Source organism: Anopheles marshallii, chromosome 2 (genome assembly GCF_943734725.1).
Source record: "Anopheles marshallii chromosome 2, idAnoMarsDA_429_01, whole genome shotgun sequence".
Lineage (NCBI taxonomy): Eukaryota > Metazoa > Arthropoda > Insecta > Diptera > Culicidae > Anopheles > Anopheles marshallii.
In genome coordinates, this window is record NC_071326.1 from 51,959,534 (window position 1) to 51,974,632 (window position 15,099).

Here is a 15,099-nt window from a genome sequence, read left to right on the forward strand (position 1 = left end):
GGTTAAGCTACAAACAGATGCTGTAAAACGGGTACCGACTATCCTAGATTTCGGGACTATTAGTAGTTGGTTTTGGAGAAGGGAAGTATCATCCCTATTAGCATACTAATATCAAACGAGTATCGATCAGCTCATATTCTTCCTGCTTCTTTACATGCATTGTTATGTCACGTTGAAAATAGCAACGAGCTATGTACATTATTTTAAAGAATATGTGCACGTTTCAGTGTATGCCTTCTTAGTGCATCGAAAACCCGTTGCGATACGTTTCGGTAGTGACTTTTGTGTAGTACTTTATGGAATGTTACCCTACGATCTAAGAGCAGCTGTTATCAGACATTTTAAAACCATCCACAGGTTTGCTGTGCATGGTTGTGCCGGATTCGTTGCGGGCTTAGCTAAGGAACGGAACGAATTCTATGGTTATTGTGAATGCATTGTGTTTTCTTTGTAATTGCAATTAATTTTATTTTAAAGACTAAACGAATCATAGAACTAGTGTCGAATGATTCATGAGCACGATCCCAAAAGCTAACAATTGCAGTATAATTGCAGTAAAAACACCTGTCCTATGTTTAACGGAGCTTGCTACTTCTAAGTGCACGAAACTTAGAAATATTGTGTATCGCAGCCTGTTTGAAGATTGTCCTTAAACCGTTTGCTCAAGTGTCGCATTGTTTGCGATAGCGTTACTCCAACGAACCGTAAGAGCTGCTACGTCCGTTCATCGATGGATAGCGATGGCCGGATGTGGCCGACAGTGAGTTGGGTCCACTGCCGGTACCCAACCCCGGGCTGAGTCTGATGGATCCTGGCTTGCGCATGAAGTTTGTGGTCATTTCTGTGAGCGAATAGTGGCGCAGTTTCGCGTGCGGGTTTAAACCAACGAAATCGCTGCTACTGTCGTTGCGCAGAATGTGTTGAAAGTGTTGCAGGCTCTGCTGATGGTGCAACTGGTGCTGTTGTTGCTGCTGCTGCAGATCGGTCATCTCACCCGGCCAGAGGGAGAGCGAAGATGCGATCGAATGTAGCCCGTCCGATAGTCGATGACGTCGCGATGCTGCGATGGAGTTCCGCTTCGAGGATGACGACCCCATCTGTAAAGCAGGGGAGTGGGGGAGGAGTGGAGTCGAGGGGTGGCGGTCGAAAAGAAATCAGAAAAAATAAGAAAATACAGCGCAGGGTTAGTGCACGAAACGGGCAAGCTAGTTTATTGTACCAACATTAAAGCCGGTGTTAGAAGCGGTGATGATAAATAAGATCTGCAAAACTAAAACATTGTAAGAAGATAACAGGTGAGAAGGGTGACAGATGAACCAAAAATTGATAGTACAGCCATAAAGAAGCCAATGTTGGAAAGTACTGGATCTTCGATCTGCTGATGCAGCGATTTATCGTTTTCTTAATTTCTGGTTTGGAAAGCAAAGCAATCTATTAAAGGTAGGATTCATCATTACCGTACACAAAACATTTGTGATGGAAGATCATCCTTTCTCTAAACATACAATTACATTTCGCTCTCTTTCTCTCAGTTTAAATTTTCAAGTTTAAACGAAAAATATGACAAAGAAAACATTAAATGGTCATGTTAAATGTTGATTTGAAGATGAGAGGTTCGTATTCGAGACAGACTAGCTGATGACCCGCATTGAAGATAATCAGCAGAAAGGAAAGAAAATTTTTGATGAATTTCAATGTTGTATTTCGCATGCTGGAGAGAAAGAGAGATGAATGAAGCGTACAGCATGGTGAAATTTAGGACAAAACAATTCATTTGATCAATGAAACTATACGCACATAGGATAATTATGAAGCAAAACAGTCTATTTCTAATACTGAAAACTGACAACGCAAATAATGAAACTAGTGACGAAAAAGCGAGAAATAGCTAGTATTGTGAGACATATGTAGGCAGCAAAACACAATAGACAAGGATAAAGAAGTGCGGCAATCGCCAATAAGGGGGACCCGTGTGAGGGTTATTTTTTCGGTTTGATAGAAAGAATAAATAAAATACGCACAATACGCTACGGGTGAGGATATACTTAAATATATAGGTGAAAGCAAAGCGTACAACGTATAATAGTAAAGCGGGGGGTTGTTTGTTTTTACCTTTCGTTGTTGACAGATAGAATACAGTCCAGGTGAATATATGCGCAAGTGTTTTATCGTGTGGAATGTGTGGAATTCGTGTTGGGGATAGTGTGATCAACCATCAAACTTCTAACATAAGTTGATCGGTTACGAGAGGATCATTGCAAGAATGTTTGAAGAGTAACATAACGTTTTGCTGGTGCATTTCTGCATTAGTCTGGGAATATACAAATAACAATCACACCAAACAAAGGCATCGCAGGATGCGATCGTGCGGTTGATATGCATTCCCAAATTTGCAGCATTTAGTTTCATTGGACGCCACGTCATTTAATATTATCATTAACAGTGAATTAAAAAAAACCCAACGGAAGATGTAAGAATTATTATTAGTAGTACACAGAGGTACGCATAGTACATTAGTAGCAGGAAGTGAGGAAGGAGCGTTTGGTGAATGTGGAGCAGAAGAATTCGTAGTGTAGGTGTAATGGCATAGTTCATCATAGAATAAGTAGTTTGCGAAAAAGAGAGAGAGAGAGAGAGAAAGAGAGAGAGAGAGAGAGAGAGAAAGAAAGAAAGAAAATACATTGATAGGAAAAAGAAGTGTTTTCATTACAGCTACTACGTGTTTACCATTGATCTTGGTTGGTTTACTAAGAAACCGACTTTCATCAATGTATGCTGTTGAACTACTTGGAGTGTGCTACTAAGAGCACTATCGCGTACAACGCGGTGTACCAACTTACCTTTTCCGCCATTCAAACAGCGTCTTCCTCTTCGCACGGGTTCATCTAGCAGTCGGTTTTAGTTTCATTTGGCAATATGTTTGGGTGTTGAGTGTGTCTGTGTGTGTGTGTGTGTTATTTAAAAATGTTGTATTTTAGGCTAGAAGAGCTAGAACTACATTCGGCAACGCGATACAACACACACGGTGAGTTGTGCAGATGTACTTTCTATCGGACAGTAGAGGTGGGTGAGGCAACGACAATATCCCTTCTACAAAAGGCTGGCCGACTGTGCGTGTAACAATGAGCAACAAAACGAGTGTTTCGTGTTGTACATATCGTACGGTGGGAATGTTTTTTTTTGTGTGTGAAAGTGAAGATACGGATTAGAGAAGAATTAGAAATTAATGCTCGATCTACCACAACCCAATGGGCTTGTTACTAAATGAAAACAAAATGAATGATACAGATGAGCAAGAATATTGTACAGCATGGGTTGGAAACTGATACTTAGAAATAGATGGTCAGTATATTGCTGAAAGTTTATTTTACTGATTGTTTACTAGGATATGCTGACCACGGCTGAGTACACCCAGGAGAAGGTGCCCTTTATCTGTTCGAAACAGGAAATGACTCCATACTAATGTGAATAGTACCGTAATTTAAGTTACCGATTGCTAAAAGCAATAACGGCCGGGCCGTTCTTTATCAACAAAGAAGGGATAGCTTGATTAAAACTGTAACTGGTGTTAAAACGATGACTGTAATTCGCAAAAAAGATGATAAACAACATTCTCCTGCATTGTGACCGAGCGTGGATATACGGCGGAAACAGTGCGACAGTGTCTTTTGATCGTTTCGGAAAGCATGGCTTCAGTTTCTGTATTGTTTTCCTGAATGCAATCGTGGTAGTGCGATTGCCTACATTAAGCGCAAGCTTGCAGTGGATAGCGAAGGACATATGACATATCAGACAAGTTTGCTTTTGCACACGGTTCGTACGCTTATGTACCCATATGTCGCTTAAGTCTTACATCAAACTCAACAATAGTTAGCAAGTGTGCAAGTGTGTGGGTGTGTGATTGTGGGTCTGTGCATGTATGCACTCATTTGTTATGATTCAATTTACAATATAGGACAATTGCTGTACAGCGGAAGGTTTCACAAACTAGAAGAATGAATGGAAAATGTTCAATTTGTTACACAAAATTACTGTAGAAGCTGATGGTGTGGGGCAAATCAAGAATTTTGTTAGGAACGGTTTGCACAGTTTGCATTTTTCGATAAGAAAGTAGAGATACGGAAGCAGCAAATCGCAAGAGCAGCACCTAAAGTCCTAGAAGTACTTGTAGCACACACATACAAAATGAACTCAGCACACTACGAGACTGATCTACGCAGAACAAATCTCACCTACTCAGGAGTCTCACCTGGCCTTGGCCTTGGTTTGAGTTCAGAGTACAATCTTGTACTATCTGTCATGTTACGGTTGGGTTTTAGATGTGAGTGATTGTATTTGGTATTGATCTTGAATAATGGAATTTCTTTGCTCTTGTGTGATGGAAATTTGCTTGCAAGAACCGTATTCATTCGCATATGCTTCTTAAGCATAGACTGAGCAGTGTCTTGAGCAGTTTTGGGATCAGCAATTGAGAGACTCTGTTAAACGTTTACCTCTTTTGTAGTATATCTGGAACGAGTAGTTGAGGAATTAGTTCATTGTTTACGAGACTCTATTGGGGGAAAAGAAACAGATGACAAAACGGTGTAGATGCAATGAGTGATGTGAGGCACGAAACCGTTTTTTTAGAAATAGTTTGTGTTCATGCTGATTCGATGATTATTCTAGAGGAACAGTTTCGGCACCATTCGGACGAGTGTTAGCCATTCGGCCAAGCAATGCTCAATGACAACAGCCGTGCAACAGTCGTGTGAACAACTTAACGACCCGTGTACATTAGCCTTACACTGGTGATTGTGTTCTTCTTAATCAAATTGTCTAAAATTTCCATTTTGTTTCAGGGCACGAACCGTAGTAGTGTATTTGAATACTTCCTCACTTTTGGCAAACTTGTTCGTTAATGAGTAAATTGCTCCTCTTGCTTCTTCTGTTCTTCATCTCACTTGGAGTAAGTTCGTATCCGCACTGGCACGTAAACGGAACGTGTGCTGAGTACACCGGAACCGCCAAACCGCCATAGCCAAATAAATTATGAAATTTAATTAAATTCATCATCACGCCTAAACGTAACCGGCTAAGGATGAGGCTATTCCACTAAACGTGCTTTGCCGCCGAGATGGAGAATTCCGCTCGTCTGAAACGTTCCACATCCGCCCTGTTTTTATTTTCATCTCGATATGCAATTTGTGTTGATGAGCTTTTCACGGAACCCCTTTTTCTGTTTAAGCATCCTTTAAGAAGGGAAACTCAGAACTCGTACGAAATTTCATTTTTGCAGTGCGGAATACTGTTGCCAAACGGTATAGTTTTTTTTTAATGTAACGTGCGCTATGTTCAGCACACTGTTCGTCAGTGTCCGTGTTGGGAAATCTTCAGTACGCATGTAATAAAAGTATGGACGGGTAAGGCTTTTAAAGGGTTAACCTTTACGCGAACAAGAGCACATCCACACGTGTTGATTGGGAAATACTCTCCAAGCGATAAAACGTGATTTTTCTGTAAATAACATTACTTTTAAAACAAACCGTCTGTACCAGGGGTACTACCGAAATTGTTCAGAATCAGATTAAAGTAACGATAAAAATCGATTAAAAATTAGTTTCAATCTGTACCATGTTGTGATAATTCTTCTTTATCGGCACAACAACCTTAAGAGGTGTCGTGTCGTTCGTCGTCGGGAGGGTTATGACAACAATCGATTGCTAGAGTCCATTAAACACATTAATCATTAATGGAGTAAACTCTCTCCATCATCCATCATGATTAGTTAGCATTAATGCATCGTTGTGAAATATAGTATAACGCTTGACACATGGTTCATTAGACGGCACATGAAACAGTCGGTTTAGGGTTGTGATCTAATAGCATCGAAAAACAGTTCAGTGCAAATGAGTTTCCGTTTGGCAAGTGCACGTTACTTGCACACATTGTGCGAAATCTTGAACGAATCAATTTTGTTCATTTTAAATAGGATATGGTTAACATGGTTTCGAATTGCATTGCACGAATCGGTTGAAGAAAGCTATTGGCCCTGAACAGATATCAACGTGATGAGTAAATGAACCGAAATGTTACGGTTTGCCTTCGTTCCAATTTATTTCGGTCAAGCCCTCACACAGCACATGTCGAACCAAACGATAACAGGTACAACCAGCAAGGCGTATCAAAACAATCGGAAACAGACTTTTTTCTTTTCAAAAAATAAAAAAAACAGGTCGATTGTGAATGAAGAAGTAATTGCACCAACAAATATGAGAAAACATTAAATATAGAGTGAAATCGAGCATTCAAGAGTGACAATTTTAACGGACACATGGACACAAAACACACGCAGAGATAGACACCGAAAAGGGCGCACGAAAAACAAAAAAAGAAATATTATAGCGAAACGTAAAACGTACAACGAAATCTGTCCTCTAGAGAGATATAGAGAGAGACCAAAAACAAACAAACAAATAATGACGAAAGAACACCAAGTTGATATGAATAGTTAAAAGTGAAAACGAAACAAATAGTTCGGTACGTTTGCCATACTGCCGGAACACAAATCGAACCGAAAATGTAAAGATGCATTAAAAGTTCAGAACGGAAAACAACGGAAAATCTTATTCGTTTATGTACGTTCACGGACACTCACCTCGCGTTGTGACCCAACAAGATGATATTTCTGGAAAATAATTGAAATATATGGGTTCGGGTTTTTTTATTTGCGAATTAAGAACGACTAAAAACCATTGGCATAACTGAACATCAAACCAGTTGTATGGTGGAATTAAATAAAAAACAAGGTGGCGTGTTTGACGGAACGGAAGGAGCCAGGAAAATGTGGACAATGGTGGAAACGTACACATAAGGGTGGTGCTGTGTTGTTTACCCTGACTTGGTGGCATTGTGGAACGAGGAAAACTGAGTTTGTATTTGGGAAAAACAAACGATCATGAGTCCGACAGACGTTGCATATTCGGGAAATGTACGGGGGATAGTTAGTATCGTACCGTAGGCAATGTTATACGAAACGTTTGGACATTAAGGCACTGAAAACGTTTTCCAAAATTTTGTGTACTGCTTGTGTGCTCAGCCCGACGTGTAGCCAATGATACAACTTTAAAATTAACTACTTCTAATTCTATTCTTGCAGTAGCCTTGCAGTCCAATTTCATCGACTAATAATCGACGGCTAAAGATACTACTGGACCTAATCGATATCATAAACGGATAAGAGAGATGTATCAATGTCGACTACAAATGATGCTTCCAAACCTTATGTATAAAACACCGCGTCGAGTAGTAGTTCAGTTGTGAAGGATTCGAGAATGAGCCGGGAGAGGATAACGTATACGGGAGCGATAATGATTTGCCTAACGACAGTAAACTATTCAATACTTTAATTAACAGTGGACAGCGAATAGAATACACGAGGAAGTAGTAACGAAAAGAGATAGGGGAGGTGAAGACAAACATACACAGATAAACAGCTGTACGGAAAGAATCTAAGATAGACTTTTTACTAATAGACGCACTAAAAGATAAGCAATGTGCAGCGACGAATAGAGAAATATAAAAGACAGGGTATATCAGGGTGAGAGAGAGAAAGAGAGAGAGAGAGAGAGAGAGAGAGAGAGACAGACAGAGAAGGAAATTTATTCAGAGCGCGCAGAGAGATAGAGAGAGAAAGAGAGAGAGAAAAGGAGAGAATAAAGGACACATTGAAGGTGTGTGTGCGTGAGAACGAGAGAAAGTGAAAGATAAAGAATCAACAGCAGACGACTAATCGCGATTATTATCAATCAAGGTACAATGTGCGTGTTTGGCCAATTCGTTTCACAATGCACATAATGAATCGTCTTGTTCAGCCGTCGATACTAAGATAAGGTGTGTGTGTGTGTGAAACAGAACTTTCGAACTCGAATACTAAAGGTAAGCCAATTAAAGAATATGAAATACGAAGAAGTAAATCAATGTTTATTCTACAACAGCTACTGTGAATAAAACAGGTAAATTTATTACAATGGTTTTTTTTGTTTCAATGCATGGTAGTTGTAAAAATTACAAAGTCAAGTAAACTTACAAGTAACAAAGGTAGTATGAGTATAATTAAAGTGAATTAAACAAATAAACTCATTTGGAGCAAAAGGAATACTGCATAATACAACGAAGTACAGAAAATATTGTAAGGAATGATGCAATCAAAAGCTCTTATAGCAAAGTAGAGTTATAGCGGCGCAGAATAACGCACAATCTAACTTTTAAAAATTACAGCAAAGGTAGGTACAGAGCAAGTACAACTGAACCAGTTTAATATGAAACAAGATATTGTAGCCATGAATTAATCAAGGTTAATTTGTTTATTACTGTAACTAACATGTTTGGCAAAGCCGGTTGGTAATGGTAAAACAAAATCTTATAACCGACACTAATATATATTTACTAACATTTTTTAAATATCAAAACTGTACCATATTGCCGAAAATTAATATAGCAATAAAATAAAAGAATAAAAATAAGAAATATTGTAAGCTAAGCAGCTTACTAGAAAAGCTTAGAGAAAAAGGAGGTGCCACATTTGTTAATTGTGTAAGGAATTATGATTCAGAATGGACTGCTACAATAGTTTGGATGAATGTTAAACAACACAAATAGAGTAGAGAACATAAACAACAAAGGCAAGGCTTTGTATTTTTGTTTCAAACGGTTTTTGTGGACTTCGTTGCCGTTATATCTCATTATTCAGTGTCAAATGATCATTACTTTGAAGCTGGTGAGAGTAACGATCAACGGAGGCCTGTGAACTATACATGGTTTGTTCGTCTTTGAATATACAAACACAGGTGGATATGGTTAGATTAGAATATCGAAAATTTAAACTCAAGATACTAGAACAGAAACGATTCGGTTAGAAAACGGAATTGGATTTATACTGTTGGTTTGTAAATTTTTGGTAGTGGTGTAATATTGGCGGATAAAGATTTATGATATTTGATTGATTTCCTACCGAATTTTCGTAATCATTATCAGCAGTATCACAACAACATTGGTTTCTTAGTAATGCGCGACCAGTTTTTCTGTAATTTTCGAATACAAACAATTTTAGTTGTAATCATGTTTGCTGAATGGCTTATACATACATACACGCATATATATGAACGCACCCACACGTACGCACACGCATTCATACACTTCCTTTCATTATCAGATGTTACTAAAAAGGAGCATTATGAGGCAAACGCACACGCACACGCACACACACACATACACACAACACGCAAACGACAGGGCAGGGAGGTGTGGTGAAAATGGGCCGGTGACTATGGGTGGTGGGACACTACACATTTCTTGTAAAGGAGCGAGAGAAGCATAGAATTTTTAAAAAAGGAACTATTTTTGTAAGTACGCGAAAGAACGCACAATTACCAACGTTCAAAAGACAAACACGCAATAAAGATGTTAAAAATCGTACTACAAAAAAATATGAAAATGGAAAATCTATTCTCCGACACACCAGCGTACAAAAGGCAAGTATATGAAAATGTTCGGACAACATTGAAATTTAAACTGTTTTCCTTGCGGTTTGTTTGACATGCAGTAAAAAGAGACCTTTTCATTCAAGCCAACGATTGAAAGATAAGATAGATGGGAGGATAATCAATATATTCCGGGTTTCAGGGACTACCATAGATGCAACAAACACCGAGCGAATATTGCAGAACGATAAGAGCAAGGAGAAGCACAGAGCGATAGTGTGAGATAAAGGGGACGAAAGGGTGAATGAGGTGGAATTGGTAGATAGGGTCCAAAATTAAACGACACACTAGAAGTTTCATTAGGTGAAGACAGAAGCCGAACCGAGCAGTTATGGTACTACGAGCTGATATGCACTCAACGGACGGTTAAACATAGGTCAGAATAGATGAGATGGACGCTTTAAAGGAAAATAGATCCAACAGGAGTTCGTAGCGATCGCATGATGGACGAGCAGATGCCAAAAGAGCACAGTTTTACTGATGGAAGACAATGGCCAATCGTAAAGCAAGGAAGCGTGAGTTTAAACCTGTATTTGGTAAATACTAATCTATAGCTCCAGGGTCATCAATGTACGACGAGTTTGCAATTTTCATTGAAAATTAACCTCTTTCAATTGACGGTGCTTGTGCTCCACTTGTAGTTTTATCGAGAGAATGTACAGTACAGAGGGATGCAGGATTGGTAGAGCAATATAGACAGAGGCACTGGCATGTTCGTCCCGTTAGTGTTCCGTAACGGATGAAGAGATGGAGGAAGAGAAATAATTAGAGCCAGGAGGAAGGAAATAGGAACGGTGGCAGAGAGTGTAGAAAATGACAGATAACTAGGAATAATGAAAGAGACGAGCTGGGAACATCGACTTAAATACATCCGGCACATTGGGCGGGAAGTACAAATAGTGGACAAGTAACAAAACCAACAATAAACACAAGAAATACAACAACACAAGAAGAGAAAAGAAGTGTCCGAGTGAAGCGGGTTGTGCGAAATAGGGTGACTTACCGCAGCAAACGGGTGATGTAGTCGGGCCAATTGTCCGGAAACATTACGAGGAAGAAACCGACTGCTATCAATATGATACCGGCCAGCTTCATACCGGCAAAGTGTGCCCCGTACAGCACAATGTCGAGTGCTGTGAAAGAATCGTACAGACAGATAAGGTACTCGACACCTCACCAAATGTGCCCTTCGTACCGTGTTCCGTTTTTGGGGCGGAATGCCGGTTGGGGGATGGGATTCTTTGGGACCAAACACTGCTACTTACCAGCCGAGACGGGTACAGCCGTTATGAGTCCCAGGGTGACGAACATGTTGTACGTAACGGCACTGCTGAACTGAGTAAGGATGTGAAATACTGTGACAGGAAAAGAAGGAAAGGGCCGTTATGCTATGGTTTTGTGGCATATAAAGGTTAATTGTTTTAAGGCACTTTGTCTCCCGAAGATGCAGGGTGTTCAAGCTCATGTGAGAATGTTGCAACTACATCTGGATCCTTGAAAGTGGTATATTGCAAGTACAATATCGTTCTAACTTTATTGAGCAATCGAAGGCTATTTAGTGACATGCTGCAAGTGCTAGTTGAGATAGTTTAGTATATAATTAGTTTCAATTTGCAAAAGATCCCCCGTACTTTCTCACATGAAGTCGAAAACCCTGTTCATCAATCTCCACAAAAACCATGGACTAGTCATGCTATTCGTTGATAACAAATTGATGATGTTAGCTGTTCTTACCCAGCAGTAACACACTGGCCATCAACAGCACCACCCAGGGAAGGGTTTCCCAGGGCATAATTTCGGCACCGGTAAAGTAGAGCGCTATGCAGACGGGCCACAAGATAGCTGCGTTTAGAAAGCCGATAATCGAGAAGGTGAATGCAATCTGGCCGACGGGTGGATCGCCCATCACCTTGCGAAACATTACTTTGAAGACGGCATATCCGGCGGCGGCTAGCGCCGCCAAAACCACCCCGCCCAGCGTCGGGCTACCCGTAATTCCGTCCATGTAGGCTAGCAGCGCAATACCCGTATCACAAAGTATCACAGCAACAATCTGCGTAGAAGAGGCATTGGGTTGATCAAATGCAATACAGATGCGTGAATATAAAACAAAGTAAGCAAACTAACCCGCACACCGACAAACTGTTCCTGAAGTATCACCCAGGCCAGCAAGTACACGCAGGCGACGTTGGTCGCAAACAGTGCCATAACGTCAGTGGCCAGCAGGGCCTTTAGCGAGAGCGCGTACAGATACGTGGTGAGTAGCCACAGGATGCAGAACGTGAGACAGCGGTTCAGGAAGCGCCCTATGGTGAAGCCTCGGTCACGGAAGCCTCGCAGTATTTCGCCCAACACTTCGCCGGTGCCATCGCACTTTTTAATCGCAACTCGCCCCAGGATGTAGATCGGAAAGAAGAGTATTGCGAAGTTGGTGCAGAACCACGAGGCAAAGAAGGGTGCGTTGAAGACGTGTACCGTTACTGGGGGTGCGATCCGATCGGACGTAACGATCGGTTTGGCCGTCGAGGGCAGAAACGACGAGGTTGGTCCGAACCCGTGCACTATCATGGCCGAGGTGGAGTTTTGGTCTGGTGCCGCACCACCCGGTACCGTGTCGGTCGTTCCGTCGGTGATGAACGCGGTCAGGTGCGGAGGTAATGTGGAAGCGTAGGTATTTCGGCGCAGGTACAGGAACTTGATGCAGTGAGTTGCACCGACCCACGAGGCCGTCACGAGCACTGTTACGCACACGCCAAAGTACATCTTCTGCGCCAGCTCCGAGCAGCACGAAGCTCGGCAGGCCTTTAACCGCGACGCGGAAGGAGGACTCGCGAGTGCCGGATTCACTGAGCCAGGGCCACCACCGATGCCCGCTCCCAGACCGCCGCCGCTACCGAGGAGTGCATGTGGCTGTGAGGTCGGTGTATCACAGCCGCCGTGCATTCCACCGGTCACCGTGATGCCGATCAGACTGTCCTGACCATCGTGTTGGCTCGAGGTCACCGAATCCGAGTGTGTAATCTGTGGCACGTTGTTCGTGAAACCTCCAAAGGGTCCATTTGGGGAGTCTCCTGGGGAATTCATGGCACCGAGAAATACATTGTATGCGTTAAATATGTAAAACATGCGGCGAAACATGGATGGTGATGGTTAGAAACCGACCTGTCACCACCACAGACGGAGCACGAACGCGTTTCGGGTTAAAGATGGCCGGTATTTCGCTGTCCCGTGTCATGGCGTTCTCTACCATGTCCGCTGTCCCTTGTAGCTCGACTTAACCTTACGTGACGTCTCGAAACTCCAGTTTAACATTTTAGGCGCACTAGAATGAACATAAAAAATATTATTATTACACCGTTGGAACACCGGGTATGTGTTTAATTGCAGCAAGGCTGAGCATTGTGCAGAGTAATTTATGCAGAATGTTCTTAGCTTTTGAATAATTTTCAAAAAAAATCTGCAAGGATATTGAGCTATCGGTGTATACCATTATATTGTCGTGTGAAAGATATATTGTAGTATGACATTATATTCTCGAGGCTGTTCAGTCAATCCTTGCCTACATTTAACCGGTCCGTATGGGATTTGATATTGGTCTTGTTGTGTGAAGAACGGTGGCACTGCTATTTAACCACCGGGACAAAACATGGTGCAAGCTTCGAGCATATAATGACTGTTGTAACTTTAAAATTTTACTTAAAATTCACACAGATCGCTATGACTGATCACTAAATATATGATAATTAGAATTAACTTGAAATAAGGAAAACCTTTTATCTTGGCCGTCTTGGTGGTGTATTGATAGTATTATTTGTTAAAATAAAATTAAAGAACGTCAGGCATGGCAGGCAAAACCCTGTTATAGTTTTTTTTTCAACATAAAGAAGGATCCGGCTATATATTACTGCCCTTAGAGGCGTAACTTCATATAAGCGGACTGAGCGGCCGTGAGGGTCCCCAACCTTAAAGGGTCCGGAGTTGGAGCTGCAAGATTTGCTTCCAGAAAGCATTACATTTCAATTTTTTGTTTCGAAAAGTTTCTGCACATATCAACAGTGCACAAAAATATCAACATATTTGAGGGAAATATTGAAACGAGAAACCAAGAGGCCCAGCCCACCCATTGTACAAGAGCCGAGAAATTTGGCGGGCTTTACAAAAACACAAAATCTTTTCATTTGTATTTCTTGTGAATTAATATCATAATTTCATAAAGATATATCAGCGATCCAGATGCAGTATGGATAACTTGTAAGTATGGTTTTGATAAAGTTTTATTTCATCTACTTTTATTTATATTTTAAGGAATAAACTTCATTCCATCAGGACATTGCTATATAACTTATATAAACATATACATTCAACAGAACACATATACATATACTTATATATATATATATATTAGACAAATATAACTCACACCCCCAGCAGCTTCGGGATTTTGTATTTGACCTGTTCGTGAAAAATTGGTTGGTGCTGGTTAATACAATAAAATCGTTAAGTCGTCTACATCTAAGCCTTAGATATCGTTACTAGCAGTAGGGATAAGTTTTAATTGGTGATGATTTTTGAAGGATTTTTCATCAAAAACTTGTGTAAACACATAAATAATCCCTTTAATACTCCAAAGTGTAACACGAATTCACTAGAGGCGTTGAAATCAACAAAGGTGCATATAAAATAGCATGGGAACTATTACAAACCATTCTTAGTATAAAACCTGACTGTAATGTTGGTTCAAATATATTTGATAATTCCCATCTTTGTGGTGGCCCGATGGTGTATTGGTAGTGACGCCGTTCTTCACACGAACAGACCGGACCAAAATCTCATCTGGACCAATCCCCCCGTACGCAGAACTGACTATCCACTACAGGTAAATAAAGTCAAAGAAGAAACCCAGAATTGGCAGGCCTCTAGACCTCTCGATTGTTTTTTTTATCGGTAAAGAAGAAAGAAGAATGTCCATTTTAATGTGGCAGAAACACGGTCATTGTTTGCAATTTAAAGAATTTAGAAAAATTGGAAACATTACACAACATTTGACTTAATATCCTTTTCAAGATCCTCATTTGCATACATAATTAAATGCTAATTGATAGAAATAGAAAGTTAATAAATAATAAAACAATATTATTAATAAATAATAATTATTTAATTTATGTTCAAGTATTACTGATATTAGATTGCATATATTATGGGAGATGATTAGGGGCCCCATTAAGAATTGAGAACCATTAAGAAACCGCTAGGGCCCCAGAAAAGCGTAAATCCGTCTCTGACTCCCCCATTGAAGTTGTAATACCACAAAAGAAGACGGACAAAAACCCAAGAACTCGAATATTTCTCATTAAAAAACCAACGACAGATGACAAGTTGCTAGAAACGAACTGCTTTCCTATGAAAAAAATGCTACTTTAATGTCACAAAACTTTAACATTTGTTTGTATTGTAACGAGATAATAATGGTGTGGAAAAAGTACTCACAACTGGTTGCATAAAATTATAGCAGCTTTGTCAACGAATAGAACGCAAAAGGGGTAGAGTTCCTAGTACGCTAACAGATTTCCATAAAACA

The 15,099-nt window shown here is 40.5% G+C and overlaps 1 protein-coding gene across 1 annotated transcript; it reads right to left on the reverse strand.

The window, feature by feature from the left end:
* Positions 1–689: 689 nt before the first annotated feature.
* Positions 690–12,771, reverse strand: LOC128719147 (solute carrier family 35 member F4). Its single transcript, XM_053812769.1, has 8 exons — positions 12,684–12,771; positions 11,649–12,592; positions 11,256–11,574; positions 10,787–10,876; positions 10,525–10,654; positions 8,993–9,062; positions 6,638–6,667; positions 690–1,097 (listed from the first exon to the last, which is right to left on the reverse strand). Exons 1-8 carry the CDS (start codon positions 12,769–12,771, stop codon positions 690–692), a joined length of 2,079 nt encoding a protein of 692 aa, XP_053668744.1.
* Between the last annotated feature and the right edge of the window lie 2,328 nt (positions 12,772–15,099).